An 18,602-nucleotide genomic window follows, 5' to 3' on the forward strand; every position below is an offset into this window, starting at 1 on the left:
GTCACATTGTATAGAAGTCACTGATGGTGTACTGGTACACTCGCCTGACTTTGGTGCGGGCAGCGTGGGTTCAGTTCCCACTCAGTGAATGTATGAATATGAGTGCGAATGGTTGTCAGTGTCTATATGTGCCCTGTGACTGACTGGCGACCAGTTCAGGGTGTAGTCCGCCTTTTGCCCGAAGTCAGCTGGGATAAGCTCCAGCACCCCGTGACCCTAACCAGGATAAGCAGTGTTGAAAATGGATGGATGGATGTTGAATAAAACCTGGCTATTGACAGTGACTGCAAAACTACACTTCTACTTTTGTTAGATCCAAGACAGTTTACAGACAAAATGATCAGAGCACATCAACCAACAACAACCTCTTTTCCAATAAAGATAAACTGCAGAAACTGAATCTTGAAGGTTGGCTTAAGGTTAACCTGAGGTCCCATTCAGTGTTTAATTTAGTGAACCTTGTGAAACTTGCAGTGTTTGACTCTCTTAGAACTACTGTGCTGAATAAAGTGTAAATTGCACGACTGTTCGATTTATAAATAGTATATATTTAACATTTAGCTTTAATATTTAAATTTACATTTAATATTTAGATATATGCACTGAACAAAGATATAAACGCAACACTTTTGCTTTTGCTCCCATTTTTCGTGGGCTGGATTCAAAGGTCTAAATCTTTTTCTACAGACACAAAAGACCATTTCCCTCAAATATTGTTGTAGGAGAAATGCTCACTAACACAGATTTGGACAGATGTGTGAGCAATATTTGAGGGAAATGGCCTTTTGTGTATGTGGAAAAAGTTTTAGATCTTGGAGTCCAGCTCATGAAAAATGGAAGCAAAAACAAAACTGTTGCATTTATATTTTTGTTCAGTGCAGTTGACATTTAGATTTAAGATTTATATTTAGATATATATTTAACATTTAGAATTATGATTTAGATTTAGATTTATAGTCACTGATGGTGTAGTGGTACACTCGCCTGACTTTGGTGCAGGCAGCCTGGGTTCAGTTCCCACTCAGTGACGTTGTGAATGTAAGTGCGAATGGTTGTCCGTGTCTATATGTGCCCTGCGACTGACTGGCGACCAGTTCAGGGTGTAGTCCGCCTTTCGCCCAAAGTCAGCTGGGATAGGCTCCAGCGTCCCGCGACCCTAACCAGGATAAGTGGTGTTGAAAATGGATGGATTTAGATTTATAGCTAACATTTTGATTTAAGATTTATATTTAGATACATATTTTACATTTTGGCGGCACGGTGGCCGACTGGTTAGAGCGTCAGCCTCACAGTTCTGAGGACCCGGGTTCAATCCCCGGTCCCGCCTGTGTGGAGTTTGCATGTTCTCCCCGTGCCTGCGTGGGTTTTCTCCGGGCACTCCGGTTTCCTCCCACATCCCAAAAACATGCATGAATTGGAGACTCTAAATTACCCGTAGGTGTGAATGTGAGTGCGAATGGTTGTTTGTTTCTATGTGCCCTGTGATTGGCTGGCAACCAGTTCAGAGTGTACCCCGCCTCCTGCCCGATGTCAGCTGGGATAGGCTCCAGCACGCCCGCGACCCAAGTGAGGAGAAGCGGCTCAGAAAATGGATGGATGGATTTTACATTTTTATTTAAGGTTTATATTCGAATTTAATTTGATAATTTTGATTCCAGATTCATATTCATAGTATGAGAATGTTAGCGAAACAACTTACAACAATCAGAGGACAGTAGTTAAGAGGGGGGAAATTTTGTTAAATCAGAAAGACTTCTTTGTTTGGAGTTTGGTTTCAGCTTTCACAGTGGGAATTCCCCTTAGGCCTATGCCAAAATCAGCAGATTCTACACGCAAAATTATTTTATAATGGCCAAATACAATCAAGTCATTGTTCAGTCTTAATCCCATGTGATCTGGCTTTGAGTTTAAAACAGTTGGTTCCTCTAGTACAGTGATGTCAAAATGGCGGGCCGCGGGACAGAACCGGACCACTTGGGGGTACAATTCGGCACACAGAATGAATCTGAAAGTGTAAAAATACGAAAGACTTTGTAGTGGTGGGGACAAAGGATAATTATGAGAATTATTATGCTCCTGTAAAAAAATGGAATGGTTCCTAGGTCTTCATAAATTGATTCAATTCTAAAGTGCAATACTATATTTTTCAGTTTCAAATAACTGTGACTTCAAGTTTTGTGCCTTAAAATATCATCACTATGATTAGTCATTATGCACTTGGTAGGTGACACACTGAAGCAAAACATTCTCAAGAAAGCTCATCGGTGGAAAGGCCCCAGGGGTGGATGAGATTCGCCCGGAGTTCCTAAAGGCTCTGGATGTTGTGGGGCTGTCCTGGTTGACACACCTCTACAACATCGCGTGGACATCGGGGACAGTGCCTCTGGATTGGCAGACTGGGGTGGTGGTCCCCCTTTTTAAGAAGGGGGGCCGGAGGGAGTGTTCCAACTACAGGGGGATCACACTCCTCACCCTCCCTGGTAAGGTCTATTCGGGGAGTGCTGGAGAGGAGGGTTCATCGTGAAGTCGAATCTCAGATTCAGGAGGAGCAGTGTGGTTTTCGTCCTGGCCATGGAACGGTGGACCAGCTCTGTACCCTCGTGAGGGTCCTTGAGGGTGGATGGGAGTTTGCCCAACCAGTCTACATGTGTTTTGTGGACCTGGAAAAGGCATTCGACCGTGTACCTCGGGGAGTCCTGTGGGGGTGCTTCGGGAGTATGGGGAACCGAACCCCCTGATACGGGATGTTCGGTCCTTGTACGACCGGTGTCAGAGTTTGTTCTGCATTGCCGGCAGTAAGTCGGACTCGTTTCCGGTGAGGGTTGCACTCCACCAAGGCTGCTCTTTGTCACCGATTCTGTTCATAACTTTCATGGACAGAATTTCTAGGCGCAACCGAGGTGTAGTGTGGGTCCGTTTTGGTGGTATTGCATCTCTGCTTTTTACAGAGCATGTGGTTCTGTTGGCTTCATCAAGCCGTGATCAGCACCTCCAAATCTGAGACCATGGTCCTCAGTCAGAAAAGGGTGGCGTGCCCTCTCCAGGTCGGGGATGAGATCCTGCCCCAAGTGGAGGAGTTCAAGTATATTGGGGTCTTATTCACGAGTGAGGGAAGAATGGAACGGGAGATCAACAGGCGGATCGGTGCAGCATCTGCAGTGATGCTGACTTTGTATTGGTCCGTTGTGGTAAAGAAGGAGCTCAGGCGAAAGGCTATTTACCGGTCAATCTACGTTCCTACCCTCAACTATGGTCACGAGCTGTTTGTCGTGACCGAAAGAATGAGATCCTGGATGCAAGCGACCGAAATGAGTTTCCTCCGCAGGGTATCCGGGCGTTCCCTTAGAGATAGGGTGAGAAGCTCGGTCATCCGGGAGGAGCTCAAAGTTGAGCCGATGCTCCTCTGCATTGAGAGGAGCCAGATGAGGTGGCTGGGGCATCTGATTCGGACGCCTCCCGGACGCCTCCCTGGTGAGGTGTTCCGGGAACGTCCCACCGGAAGGAGACCCCGGGGACAACCCAGGACACGGTGGAGAGACTACGTCTCTCGGCTGGCCTGGGAACGCATCGGGATCCCCCCAGAAGAGCTGGATGAAGTGGCTGGGGAGAGGGAAGTCTGGGCGTCCCTGCTAAAGCTACTGCCCCCGCGACCTGACCTCGGATAAGCGGTAGAAAATGGATCAATGGACATCAGGTTTGGGTGGGACCACCTTTGTTGGATACCAGGGGAGGCGTAGTGTCCCCCAGAACTGGACTGGTGTTGCGATAACTCATAGATTTTTTTAAAAATTATTTGTTTAAATCCGTGGTAATGACAGTGAAATATAGCAATTTCAGTGGACTTTTATTTTGAAATGCCACATCAGATTTGGATGGGTCCTCTTTTGTTGGAGACCTAAGGTGGTGTAGTGTCCCCCAGAACTGGATTTGTGTTGCGATAACTCAATAGATTATTTTTTTTAATGATTTGTTTAAATCCGTGGTAATGACAGTGAAATATAGCAATTTCAGTGGACTTTTATTTTGAAATGCCACATCAGATTTGGATGGGACCTCTTTTGTTGGAGACCTGGCGTTGTATAGTGTCCCCCAGAACTGGAGCGCTGTTGCGATATCTCATTAAAAATATTTAACAGATTTTTTTCAGTCAGGGTAATGACAGCAAAATATGCAGTTTTCAGATATTTTTATTTTGAAATACAATATCTGATCTTCATTAAACCTCTTTTCGTGGAGTCCTTGGTGGTCTATCACACAGATCTGGACTTGTCTTGCGATACCAATGGGATTATGTTGGGGTGGCTTTGGCTCAGTAGGTAGAACAGGTTCGAATCCCTGCTACGACTGTCCGCGTGTCGAACTGTCCTTGGGCAAGACACTGGCTTTGGGCGCTGTGATGATGTCGATAAAGTGCTATGTAAGTGCAGTCCATTACCATTTATTTTTCTTAAAATATCAAATAAAGTAAATTTTTTAATGTATCTCAAGATTCAAATTAACTTTGCTGGTTTCATTCCTTACCCGAAGAATACTGACGCCCGTATTATTGGGAAGCCTTTATTTTGAAGGTGGCTTTCGCTGCGAGTTGGCGATTTATTACCGTAATGCCTAGTATGAACAAAATTAGGGGCGGCTGGTTTGACCGCTACTTTACGAGTGGAGGCTGGCTTGACTACAGTAAAATAAGTAATCTGTATTGGCGAGTCAGCACTCGGGAAACGATGACGTAGAATGGGTGGGATTAAAAAATAGTATTTGAATAGCCTTACATAACACTGCATACTGAACGCAGTGAAAACTCGCTGTGGTGGGGAAACGATTGCCGAAATGCTCCGCGCGGTGATTTCTAGGACCGTTCCACGGGTGAAGGTTGTGTCGGCGTGCCAATACTCCGCCGCGGCTATACCCGCACCTAGCACCCAACCCGAGGTCCACTTTAATAAGGTACACTTAGTTCCTGTCCACTAAGATTTTGGACCGCAGCGCTACTCGTGTAAGGTAAGGAGATAAGGAAACCCTCCGTGAGAAACTTGACCGTGAGGAACAGCTAGTAAATCATTCGTAACGAGAACGCAGAAGCCTCTGCAAATCACTAGTGACGTAGTCCGAGAGCGGTCGAGTCAACAAAGTCCAAAATGGGAATTTTCTTTTCAAGGGACCTGGTGGCGTTGCGCCAGGCTATACAAAAGATGACTGAAATGCCATTAAAATTCACCCTTTTTTAAAATTTAATTATTTTATTTATTATTATTTTTTTTGACCAGTGTTCAAAGTTGAATTCATTCACACTGCGGTACAGCCTATTCCTAATTACTCCGTTTGATTCCTGTAGCTGTTCATCAACAACCAGTGGCAGGACGCAGCAAGTGGGAAAACCTTCCCCACTATAAACCCAGCAACAGGGGAGATCATCTGTCATGTTGCCGAGGCCAATGAGGTAAGCGAACACAATGCTTTCCATTCAGCCAGGTGAGCGCCGAGCATGCACCCAAACTGGAAAAGAAGGAGCTGACATGTAACAGTATCCAGGGCTGTTTCTCGACCCACAGGTGGGCCCAGCCAATAAGGACAATGCATGAGGGTGCCGCCGGAATAACACGCTAGCACAGACTGATGTGACATTACACATGAGTCAATTCATATAATATGCTCGACAACCCGGGTGTCAAACTCGAGGCCCAGGGGCCACATCGGGCACACCGCATCGTTTCGTGACGCCGGCGACGGCAAATCATGTGTGACAACTTTCAGGATTCGTGGACAAATCTGTGGTACAATTTTAAATGGTCATATTTCATAAATAATAATGTAGAGATATTGCAAACTTTTTGTTAACAAATCCAGTAACTTGACCAATAGTTGAACAAACTATTATCCTTGACTGCCGATTTCACGACTAGCTATCCATCAATTTGTTGGATATACGTATGCAATATGATGAGGCGATTCAATATTTACATCGTCTCAGTGATAACGGCCCTCTGAGAGAAACCGGAACGACAATATGGCCGCAACAAAAATGAGTTTGACACCCCTACTCTACAATAAGCACTTGACACAAACGGTATAAGTAATTAACCTCGCCTTTTTGCATTTATATGTTTACATGCCACTACAAACAACTATACTGATGAGGATTTTTATCATGGCTGGAAATCACAAAGATGTTGGAAAATACACAAAGTAACGTGACTTGCATCTTTGGTTGCAGGTCTCAATTCCACAAACAAGCTGATACCCAGACTAACACTACAATAAAATAAATGAAAACCAAGCTGCAAAGGAACTTAGTAAAGCCCATGCTGCTCCCTGGTTGCAATGGGCACAGTGGGGGACGGTGGTTTAACCTTAATCAATGCTGTACAACCTTGGCCACCTTGAGTTTTGGGGCCAATCAGCAAGTTAAAAAATGAAAACAAAAACCGATCCGATCACGAGATGGAGCAATGTGTCCATTTACATGACTTGTTCATTTATTGTATATACTTGTGTACTGTATACTGGATCCATCCATTTTCTGTACATCTTGTCCTCACAAGGGTTGCGGGCGTCCCAGCTCAAATTATTCTCTAGCATTTTAGACAAAAGTTAAAACCTCAATGACCTCTAGGGGGGGGGGGCATTCAAGGATTGGCCACTGACATAAGTTTAGGTCAAATCAACATTACAACATGACAGAAATAATGGCTGCTAACTTAATGTAATTAAATTACTTTATTGCAATTAAATACTTCCATAAAAACTGTTAATAACTTTTTTTTTTTGGGGGGGGGGGGGGGGTTACAATCCGCAAATTGGTGAATTGGGAATGCTGAAACTGCAAATATGGGGGCCCACTGTATTGCGTTTTGGAAAAGAGCTCTTCATATGGTATTTGAAAGTTGTGTGTTGTTGTAACCCAATTACCTTTCCGGTGATTTTAATAATGACACTTACAAATGATGTTGTTATTTCCAGGTGGATGTTGACAAGGCAGTGAAAGCAGCACGCGATGCCTTCCAGTTGGGCTCGCCATGGAGACGGATGGATGCCTCCCACCGAGGCCTACTTCTCAGCCGGTTGGCAGATGCAATTGAGAGGGATTCTGCCTACCTTGCGGTGAGTTGTAATGAAAAGCAGCTAAATCCACCAAACCTGATTACTAGTCTGTTCTGCTCTAATCACACCATGTATTTGTGTTGTGTGATTATAAATGATCTGCGCCACCTCCCAGACAATTTTTTTATTAAGTCAACAGTCTTTGTTGGCACATGCACATTGAAAGAAAATACCATGTAATAAACTTGTTGTACAAGCACAGATTAATTAAATTTTTAAACGCATTCATACAGTGTTGTAAAAGCAGGTTATTGTGGATCCTAAACCACTGCACATATTTGGCTTTGTTGCTATTGTGGTAATGTTTCCATAGGAACTGGAGACCCTTGACAACGGGAAGCCGTATGCTGTTTCCTACACAGTGGATCTCCCCAATGTGGTCAAATGTCTCAGGTATCAAATGTGCAGCCCTGGGTTGGTATTACGTTGCCACATGTCTTATCACAATAAGGCTGGAGCTTTTCAAAATATGGTTTGTTCATTCCCCACCATCAATGCCAACACATCACCGGCTGGTGATCATTTGACAGCTTTGCCCCTTTCTTTACTTGAGCGTCTAAGACGTGGCCTTACGTCCGATCACAGTCAATCACTGAGCCGCTTTTACTGGGGTTAAGTGCACGTACGGACAGGACACCTTTAGGCTCAAACATGTCTGTAACTAGCACAAAAGGCCAATACCAAAGCATGACTAGGGGTTGGCAGTTCCTTCCAGTCGTGGCCTTGCAGGTTTCACTGTCGATGTGAGCATTACATTCATTTTAGATCTCTGCACTGGTTTGAAACGGTTGTGATGTTCTCAGGTACTATGCAGGCTGGGCTGACAAATGGGAGGGAAAGACCATCCCCATTGATGGAGATTATTTCTGCTACACCAGACATGAACCCATTGGAGTCTGTGGACAAATCATACCGGTAAGCGCTGAAGGATTTCAAAGTTCGCAAGAATGAAACAAATTCATTCAATTCCAGTTTATAACAACAAAAAATACAAACTAAAATGAATGTGTATGAGAGCCTTTCAGTAGTAGTACTTTCCAATGCACTCGGGACGATATAAATAAAACCTGGTTTTTATATGCGGTTGCTGGCTTCCCCCCAATTTTTTGGGAGTGATAGATTTCTGTAACTCTGTAATATACATGTTTGCAACTTTTACTGATCACTTCAAGTTGCGCTTGCGGTGCTCTGCCAAATTGTTGCCTAATGCGTTGCTATCTTAGCGAATCAAGGAGGACACACCCACCAACAGCGTGTGCAATCTGTTAGTCAACACCCAATTTAGCGCCTGCTATTTGGGATCTTAGTAACTCTGGCTCACTGTGCACTGCACTCCACCACACAGGATAAAGTCATGACTCATCCTTATACCATATTTTATTGCACTCTTTTGAGAATTAGACCTTTGTGCCCTGTCAATGCTTTATTTTTCAAGCTGAGTCAGAATATTCGCAGTGGAATCATGGGAATACAATCTTATCGAACAACGTAGCCAAACTTCAGTAGCAGTGCATGATGTCGCCATATCATGTTTCACCAGTCTTGATTTAAGTTGTTTTTGCAATGGCTTTAATCTACACTGCTAGTGTGCTCCATTTTAGACTTGCTGTGTTTTAGTGCACTACACTTTACTACAGAGAATAAAGGCATGACTTACTCCTAATGCAGTATTTTAAAGCACTCCGTTTGAGAACTACAACTTGTTTTATTCATGTTTACCTCACTTCTTTGTTTACATATTTGACTCAATAAATTGGCACCAACATTTTCTTTCTGCCCATCTGCTACTTTCGCCACGGAATGGTCATCTACTGAAAATGTCCTTAAGCTGTCAGGTGTGGAAACCTGATATGCATTTCCGAACTTGAGAATTTGGGAACCCACCCAAAGAATAAAGATAGCAGCATGTGCAGAAATATTGCAGTGCGCCACGTGAAAGTGTAGTTTTTTTAAAGCTAGACTGTAAAGGCTTTGTTTTAAAGCTGAGCCCGAATATTTGCTGTATGAGATCAAACCATTGAGAGGGCATGCAAAGTGGTAAAGTTCTGTTTGCTCTTTCTTTTCCCCCTGCAGTGGAACTTTCCTCTCTTGATGCAGGCATGGAAACTTGGCCCCGCTCTTGCAACCGGTAACACGGTGGTGATGAAAGTCGCTGAGCAGACGCCGCTTTCCGCTCTCTACGTAGCCAGCCTGACAAAAGAGGTACTTTGATGTGCTGTTCATCTTGCAGAGTTAAATCCACTCCAATGCAAAACACTGACATTATACAATACGCATGACTTGTCCTTCTTTGTTTAAAAGAATGAAGTTAATCATTATGAACATTTACGTCTGATTTATGACTGAAAGTTGGTCAGCTTGCTCAAATCAGTACATGAACCTTAACATGTTTTTTCCCACACCATATTTATTTATTGTCAGGTTTATTACCTACTTATCATTTAAAGAAATGTGTTAAAGGTTTCGTCGTCGTGTCCCTGTTCAAGAGACTTAAACCACGTTGCCCATGAATGAATGTGACAGACGCAGAATGGCAGCCACACTTCCGTCAGACTGCCCCAGGGCAGCTGTGGCTACGCAAGTAGCTTATCACCATTAGGGTGTGGCTGTGGAGGGAATTAATAATGTGTGCAATTGTAAAGCATCTTTGAGTGCTTTGATGGGGACGGTAATCGATTAGTCACTTGTTTTATTGTTAACCATTATCTTATAAGGACATTATTCTTTGATGAAACACTCAAAAAGCTGTAATGCATAACATACTGAGGCTAATGACTGGATGCTTTTCACCATAATTATGTAATTTTGGGATTAAATTAAACAGTGCACCATATTTTCACGACCATAAGGCGCACCGCATTAATAGGCGCAGTCTCAGTTGCGTGGTCTATTTCTGTGTTTAAAACATACATAAGGCGCACCGTATTCATGAGGTTGAAACATATGGTAGCATGCATGTACGCTACAACAATGTTTTTAAAAAGGCAGCGGGAGCAAAACTGAGTTCAGTTGTACTTTATCGAAGTATTTAACAATGTGCTCACGTTATTTTTTTACCAATCCTCACAAATTGTGGCGTAACTCAGCCCGGCGCTGCCTCCTAGTCTTAGTAAAGCTGTGTTCGCCATCTGTCATGCATGGCTTCACTTCACTGAGAACGCCCTGTTTACACCGATGTCCAGCGGTTGGCGTTCATTAATCCATTGTTGGAAGACCAACTCGGGCCACCTCGCCTTGTTTCCGCGTTTTGTTTTTCTTTTTTTTTTCCGCGGAAACTCAGCTTTGTCTTCTTGACTTGGCGAAGCTCGTTTTCCCGCTTCCTCCACTTGCGAACCATGGATTCGTTGATCTTGAATTCTCTCGCGGCCGCTCGATTCCCATGTTCCGCCGCGTAACTGATAGCTTGCAGTTTAAACTGTGCTTCGTAAGCGTGTCTCAAGATTCAAATTAACCTTGCTGGTTGCATTCCTTAACCGAAGAGCATTGACGTCCGTATTATTGGGAAGCTTTTATTTTGAAGGTGACTTTCGCCACGAGTTGGCGACTTATTGCCGTAATGCCTATTATGAAGAAAATTCGGGGCGACTGGCTCGACTGCTACTTTACGAGTGGAGGCTGGCTTGACCGGCGCTATATACCTGCTGGGGGCGTGCCTTTAGCGTCCTCCTTCACGCGCACCCTTCCCCCTTTACGTCCGCATGCTCTCCTCAGCCACGTCCGCTTTTCCTCTGTATAAGCAGCGTGTCAGCAGGAAATGCTCCCAGTCAGTCAAGCGGAGCGCTCATCAAACAACAACATTTATAGATTCTGGAACTCAGTGCACACACAAGGCGTGCCGAATTATAAGGCGCCCCGTCCATTTTGGAGAAAATTTACGACTTTTAAGTGCGCCTTATGGTCGTGAAAATACGGTAATTTCAGAATTTTCAGTGACTAAGAAAAAATGTGTACGTCTGTAACCATTAAATTTTGTTCCTGAACATGTTTATTTACTTACTCAAGGTTGTGTGCAATCAATAAACAAAGCTTAAACACACTAAACTCTTTTCTACTCCCTATCCCAACCTCTTGGCAGACGGCCAGCCCACATTGAGTCTTGGGTCTGCTTCAGGTTCCTTCCCAAGAGGGAGTTTTCCTTGCCTCCGTTGCCTAGTGCTTGCTCATGTGGGGTTCAGTTGGCCTTTTAATGAGTGAGGAGTGTGGTATATTAGACCTGCTCTATCTGTAAAGTGGACTGATACACCCTCTGTTGTGATTTGGCACTATAGAAATAAAATTGAATAAAAATCAAGATTGCATACTGAAGATCCCATTCAGTCGATCATTAGTTGGCTTATGTTCCAGAAGAATAACATTTTATTTACAGGTGGGGTTTCCCGAAGGTGTGGTGAACATTTTGCCTGGCATGGGGCCTTCAGCTGGAGCTGCCATTGCAAGACACATGGATGTTGACAAAGTGGCCTTCACAGGATCGACAGAGGTAGGAACAAGCCGGCCTTAGTTTCCAATCATTCTTAATGAGCCCAGTAAAATCTTCTTCTTTAAAACACGTTTTTAATTTTTCTTGCTTAAAAAAAAATAAATGTTTAGTGAGCTGTTTGATCATTTTTCATTAGTACAGTTGCATTTATCGGTACATACATTTTCTTACGCCCAGCACAAAGAGCAGCTATAAATAATGTAATTTGACATCCTGATGTCGGCCCACTTTAATTTGCTCTCGACGTGAATGTTGCCTCATCAAGATGCAAAAAAATATTCGATAAACTGCAGTAGGTTGGGTACAAATGAAATAAAAATAATTTGTCTGTTGTAAAACAAGTCAAAGAAGACATTAAAAAGTATAATAAAACTAGAAATGAGTTTTGAAATGCTCTCGTATACTTAATGAAATTGACTCGTACCTCTCACTCTGCTTTTTCGATGAACGATCCGTATTGGTTGTTCCAAAATAAGACGTATTGTAAAATGAACAAAACTTCCTGGAAGAATTTCTCCAAGCGTGAACACTGAATATGACTAAAGTTGGTCAGCTTGCTCAAATCAGTGCATGAACCTTGACACGTCTTTTTCCAAACCGTATTTATTCCACGTTGTCAGGCCAAAATTACAGATTTATAATGCTATTCATGCAAGTAGAGATTTCGCCCACCATAATACTGCATATATTTGCACGTTTGTTTCCATCAGGTTGGTCATCTAATCCAGCAGGCTTCAGGCAACAGTAACCTGAAAAAGGTCACTCTGGAGCTTGGAGGAAAAAGTCCTAATATCATCATGTCTGATGCAAAAAGTATGTCTTTTTTATTTTTTATTTTTTTTAAAACCATTGTGCGTTGCATTGTATTCCATTTTTTAAAATAAAAACTTACAATATCAACTTTATATAAGCTTCAAACAAAAGCCATCCAAGTGCAATATTGCTTTGACCGCGCGCAAACACAAAATACAACATTCACATAATTAGATGTGTGATGATATCACAATCAGAGCCATCTTTAATGGCTAACTATGTTAAAATACACGCAATTTGTCGAGGGTAGTTGGAGCCACTATAGTACTAAATCAGCAGAAGCGACGGACGGACTTTGATGGGCAGTATGTAAGATACACGTGACTGGAAACATGTCTGAGAGATTTAAAAAAAGATAAAATACTATCCAGACCCGAAAGGACCTCATAACTTGTTCTTCTAGTTTTCGGCTATGTTCACACTGCAGGTCACTTTCGATTTCTGTCATGACGAGACGTACGCGAGGGGCGGCATAGACTTCGGTAAAGATGCAGCCTCGCAGTTGTGCGCACGCGTGCGACGTCACGGACGCATTCCGCCCACAGTACAAGTTGCCTTTGTTTTTGTAAGGTGAAAATCTGAATTGGGCATCATGCCCTGCCTGCAGTGTGAACGTGTGAAGATTTTATTTTGTTTTTGTATTGTTTACTTAGTTTCTCTCTTGAAAGCTAATAGCCTTTTTGTCTTTTTATTGTTCAGTGGAGGATGCTGTGGAGCAGGCACACTTTGCCTTGTTTTTCAACCAAGGCCAGTGTTGTTGTGCCGGCTCCCGGACGTACGTCCAAGCAGATGTCTACGACGAGTTTGTGGAACGTAGTGCGGAGAGAGCTAAGAGACGAGTGGTGGGCGACCCCTTTGATTTAAACACTGAGCAGGGACCCCAGGTAATATACTCGCAACACTACCTTGTCATATGCACAACAGAAATGCAGTGGTTACATTTAGCCACTGTTTTTTTTTTTTTTTTTTACATCAAGTTCTGCCTAAAGGAAAAAAAGATTTCCAAGTACCACCATAGTGACCCACAGTAAAATACAGTAGCATAGTGGGCCTGCGTGTTAATCCCCCAAAGATATTTGGTACAGGGCTGCACAGAGACTGAACTGCCTCTTATTAAATGTTACTCTTTACTTGAGTAGTTTTTTCATTGAGTACTTTCTTACTCAAGTGAATATTTGGATGACTACTTTTTACTTGAGTCATATTATTCTAAAGTAACAGCACTCTTAACTTGAGTACAATATTTAGCTACTCTACTCACCTCTGGTCATTAGGGTAGTTGTCCGGCATTAGAGGTTCTAATCTTTGATTCAAGAAACACAAAGAGCACAGTCAAACCTATTTTGTCAGGTTTAATTTGTTTTTTGTTTTTTTGGGGACAAATTGTGCCGAGGCCTGGGTGGCGAGGCGAGTCCCACCGCCATGGCTCTGTTTGGGAGCCAGTGGTTTTAAAGCCTTACGGCCAAAACCGGGGTTCCACTTTGGTCATTCCAAAAATCGTTCGGTGACGTACCTCACGCTTGGCTCATAATTTTTACTTCGTCTTTAGGTACGGAAAATAACTTTGTTGTGAATTGTCGTTGATTTGAATCGAAACATGACTTATTGTGTAATTTGAATTTATCTTTATTGTCAATCTAAGACTATTCTTCTGCATATTTGTTAATAAAACGGAGAAGGGAATGTAAAGGAACAATTAGCACAGCTTAACAGACATCAACAATAAAATCCCGTTCTCATATAGGAAAACACAACGAAACAAGCGCTTAAGCTCTGCGTCAACAGTTTGTCAGTCCCAAGATTCCCCTCTTGTGGGTGCTGTTGCGTCACTGTAAAGCCTTCTTTATGCTCGCGCGGGCGGCAAGCGCGCTGACGTCACTGCGGCTGTCCCGCGCGTAATTTGCCTTACGGGAGTATAAAGAGGCCTATACACTTTGTCTCCACAGGGGTCGTCTTGTTGTCGATAATGGACCCTTCAAACGGGACTAATTCTCTTTGATCCACCAGTTTGCGGCTTTGCAGATCCGACTTATTAAGCTATTGCTAATTAAATTAGTCCACACCTTCTGTCTTTTGGTCGTCATACCCGGTGGGGGGGTCTCGAGTTACCTCTTTGTCTTTAGAAGGAAGGATGAGGTGTGACTGTATTACTGACGGCTGGTTTGGAGTTTTGTCTTTTTGGGGTCTGCGATATTCGTTACACTAGCCAAAATAATTATGCCATTTAAGCCACAAGGCAGATAGTAACAATTCACAATGGAGTACACCTCATTTCCTCCAGCATCAATAAAATCACGCCAAGTTTCTGCAAAGGAAATTACCTTTGCTGTTTAGCAATGATTAACTTTTTTTACACTAGTTTTTAACTGATGTCCTCATTCAAGTTTTACACAGGAGGGGGTGTCAGGTAAATAGCCCCTTCCATTTGCCTTGAAGGATTATAATGACTAATAAATGAAATAAATAATAAATGAGAGAGAGTACAGAGAACCGTTTGGGACTTGCATGCCTTACAGTTCATGCACCTCAGTGTTTAGCTTTAAAGGAGACGTGCATCAAGTGAGCGAATGGATCTTCGCCCAGCCGAGCTGGGTGTGAGGGCAGTTACAGTACGTAAAGTTTGAAATTGCCCCACTGTAATGTAACTGTGGAGTGGTAGGTCAGAAGGGCTTGTTCAAAACTTTTAAAGAAATAGGCAGGTTAAGGATTTACTTGTTTGATTTCACACTTGATGGGTCGCTAGCCACACCAAGAGATTCACCTATTTGGATACAAGCAATGAAATTAAAAAAAAAAAAACCCAAAAACGATTATTTTCCATAATACATGCCCTACAACTCTTTTTTGCAATCCGAACATATCGCAAAAGTGTGGCGCACACGTAAATATTGTGCCCCCTGTGACATGCAGGTGGATGAGGAGCAGTTCAACAAGATTTTGGGTTACATCAGCAGTGGGAAAAGAGAGGGGGCCAAACTGATGTGTGGAGGCGGCGCGGCTGCTGACAAGGGATACTTCATCCAACCTACTGTGTTTGGAGATGTTCAGGACAACATGACCATTGCCAGAGAGGAGGTACACTTGGCTATCACAGCTGAATTTCTCCCCTAACCCATACTGTTTTGGTGTTCTTCATCTGACTTGTCTCATTTTTATGACTGAAATTGGATAGTGTTAGCTTTCAACATTTTTTTTCATGTCCCCCTATCCTTTAATCCACAGACACATAAGAAATACTGTTCAGCAACACACTGTCAATGATTAACCACTGCAATTGTAAAGGTTAGGGTTAGCCTTGCTTTTGTTATTGCAGATCTTTGGTCCAGTTATGCAGATCTTAAAGTTCAAGACACTTGAGGAGGTGGTTGAGAGAGCCAATGATTCTAAATATGGTCTGGCTGCTGCCGTGTTCACCAAGGACATTGATAAGGCCAACTATATCGCCAATGCGCTCCGCGCTGGCACTGTCTGGTAGGAGAAAACTGTCTGTGATTTCAATACTCAACCTGGGTGCTCATGGCGAAGGCATTCAAGCTGTCCACTTGACAGCTTGAATGTCGCTAACCACCAATTTGGTCAGCCAACAACGATGAACCTCCGCAAAAGTTCTTTTATATCTCATTGGTGTAATTAATGCGTCAGTCAGTAATTGGCTAATGTTGGAAGATTTGAAGAAACCAACACCAGGTTTACTTGTGTGTACTAATATATATAATATAAACTTTGCTCATGTAAATATCTGACTGGCTCATCTACACTCCGTCATATTGTTGGTAATGTTTAAAACAGCATTTCCCTTTAATTCTGTCTTCCCACCCTCCCCCTGCAGGATTAACTGTTACGACGTGTTTGGGGCCCAGGCTCCGTTTGGAGGATACAAGGCTTCAGGAAATGGCAGAGAGTTGGGAGAGTATGGCCTGGACAACTACACAGAAGTCAAAACGGTAACCATTTAATTAATATGACTGGTGTGAATTTCCATCTCCCATGGACAAATTCTGATTTGTATAGAAAATCCCAAAATCTGTTCATCATTTCGAGTTGAACAGTGATACAGTTCTTGTAAAATGGTTAGTGACTTAATCTCTTTCCCATTTTATTGGCTTTAATATGAAGCTTGCCATATTACCATTGTTTGTTTGAACCTATTAGTTGTGTACATTGAGCGATATATGAAATGTGTTAACGCTATAAAAGCCAGATGTCAAAGGTTAAAACATTGTATGGTATGTTAAAATCCTTAAATAAGCTCCATGAATATGAATACACTACCGTATTGTAAAATCGTAATTAAACCTAGTTTTTCTGTGTTGCCAGGTGACCATGAAAGTCCCGCAGAAGAATTCGTAAACAAACAGATGAGGGATATAACGGTTGCAGTAATCAGTCCATCTACAGTTTCCTATTCCATAATTGAGGGGATTTGGTGATTCCAATAGTCTATACTTTTTAATAATGCCTTTTGACTTTTCACACGTGACAGATTTGCCGGTTCTAATTATCTACATTGTTTATACCTTTTTATTCACATTTTGATGAATAAAACAATTGTAGTACTTGCCTTTTGGTGACTATAACTTTGAAATCATCACATCCAAATATACAGCAGTACGTTTTGGCTGAGTTACACGGCATTGTTCAAGGGATGGATTTTTTTGCTCTCAATTGTCTTACCAGTGTCAAGAGAAACAACTATTGAATATTTTCAGGTCAGAATTAAGTGTGTTGAAAATTACTCTTTTTTTTTGGTAGAACAAGTAAGGAATCAGACTTCCCCCCCCACCCCACAGAGAGCTTTTTACATGACATAAACAAAGAGACAGAAGGAGAAGGAAGGCGAGGAGATGGCTGGCTGTCCTCTTGCTCCCCACGCGATGTCTTTAAGCAAGCACTATACATTTGTTCTGACTGTTGGACCTTGATCTAGGTTTAAGGAAATCTTACATAAACAGATTGTAACTTAATCATGCTACAAAAGTAGACAGGAATTCTTAGTCATGGTCATTAATCATAATGTCGTCATCGCAGTTTGAGGAAAAGGGTCTGTGTCAGCAGATCTCATGAAGCATGCTAATGTTAGTTTCCTTGTGAGTTTAACTACCATGTGTGCCTAAAGCAGTGAGGTTTATGTCACTACACTTACCGCCGGGTATGCATTTTTGTTACAGTTTCACACTTTCTGTATGATAGTCAATTTCACTCCTGGTGTCTTTGAAGTGTTTAACTAACTTCATAGCAGGGCCAGGACATAAGAGGAGTTAGGTGGTACAGGGGGCAGAATTAAGAATAGTTAAGGTTAGGAGGAGAGTGTTGAGAAGTTGTAAAAGTGAAGTTGCAGCCTGAGATATAGCAATACAAATGTAACGAACCCATTTTGAGATGGTGACACATTAAGGGGTTGGAGAAACCTAGTTGTCGGTTCTTTTCCAGTCCAACTGCACACACGCTTATCATTCCAAAGGTGGGAGGAGAACGGGTGCATGCACAGGTCGAGGAATCAGGGAAGTCTAAATAACAACAGGTTGTACTAAAAACATTTGCAAGGTGGTCCCTAGTTGTCCCTCGGCCGCTTCATGGCAGTGCTGACAGGCCTCGTTCCCTCAAATTGATTTAGTCGAAGGGGATACGCCGCACACGAGGTCATGTCAATAATGAGTCAAGGGTTTTAAAGTAGTCTGGCAAACAAAGGACTTTCCTCTGTTGGATAAAATCTGCCTCAGCAATTTTTGTCCAAGAGATGCCAATGACACAGTCAGTTATACATAAATACTGATCCAGGACCTGCAATAATTTGTCATGCCCAAAAGTAACATCAGTACCATCATTGGATTTTTGGTGTGAAGTTTGGGGGTTTGAAATTGCATTTTTCAGACCATGGTTAAAATGCATCTTTGCTGACTGTATGCCAGTATCGGCTAAGAATTTCCTCTGTGTGCCTTTTCTTCAGCAAAGACACTGTGTCCCCTTTTAAACCATAAACATTCTATTGTCTACTCCAGAGCACACACAAAATAACAAACAAAAAACAGGACAGGGGGGAAAAAAAAACAACACACCATCACCCCTTCTTTTTAATAGTGACACATGGTCCCACCCATGCTCACTTCAGCAAAATACAAAACAAAAACCAATCAATAACCATAAAGTGGTTAATATCGGACATAACTTGGCCAATAACAAGCCAAGCTTTGGGTAATGACTCAAATACTGG

General features: G+C 42.6%; 1 protein-coding gene across 2 annotated transcripts; it reads left to right on the forward strand.

Annotated features, from left to right (window-relative positions):
* Positions 1-4,638: 4,638 nt before the first annotated feature.
* Positions 4,639-16,952, forward strand: LOC133401125 (aldehyde dehydrogenase, mitochondrial-like). 2 transcript variants are annotated; one of them, XM_061673683.1, is made up of 13 exons: positions 4,639-4,944; positions 5,333-5,437; positions 6,958-7,098; positions 7,412-7,491; positions 7,902-8,013; positions 9,172-9,300; positions 11,465-11,578; positions 12,289-12,391; positions 13,091-13,275; positions 15,302-15,466; positions 15,705-15,862; positions 16,221-16,335; positions 16,709-16,952. In XM_061673683.1, the coding sequence occupies exons 1-13, from the start codon at positions 4,828-4,830 to the stop codon at positions 16,739-16,741; spliced, it is 1,557 nt and encodes a 518-aa protein (XP_061529667.1). In that variant the 5' UTR covers positions 4,639-4,827; the 3' UTR covers positions 16,742-16,952. The 2 variants fall into 2 exon arrangements, with proteins under 2 accessions (XP_061529667.1, XP_061529668.1); XM_061673684.1 differs by having other exon boundaries at positions 4,924-4,998.
* The last annotated feature ends 1,650 nt before the right edge of the window (positions 16,953-18,602 follow it).

Source organism: Phycodurus eques, chromosome 4 (genome assembly GCF_024500275.1).
Source record: "Phycodurus eques isolate BA_2022a chromosome 4, UOR_Pequ_1.1, whole genome shotgun sequence".
Taxonomy (NCBI): Eukaryota; Metazoa; Chordata; class Actinopteri; order Syngnathiformes; family Syngnathidae; genus Phycodurus; species Phycodurus eques.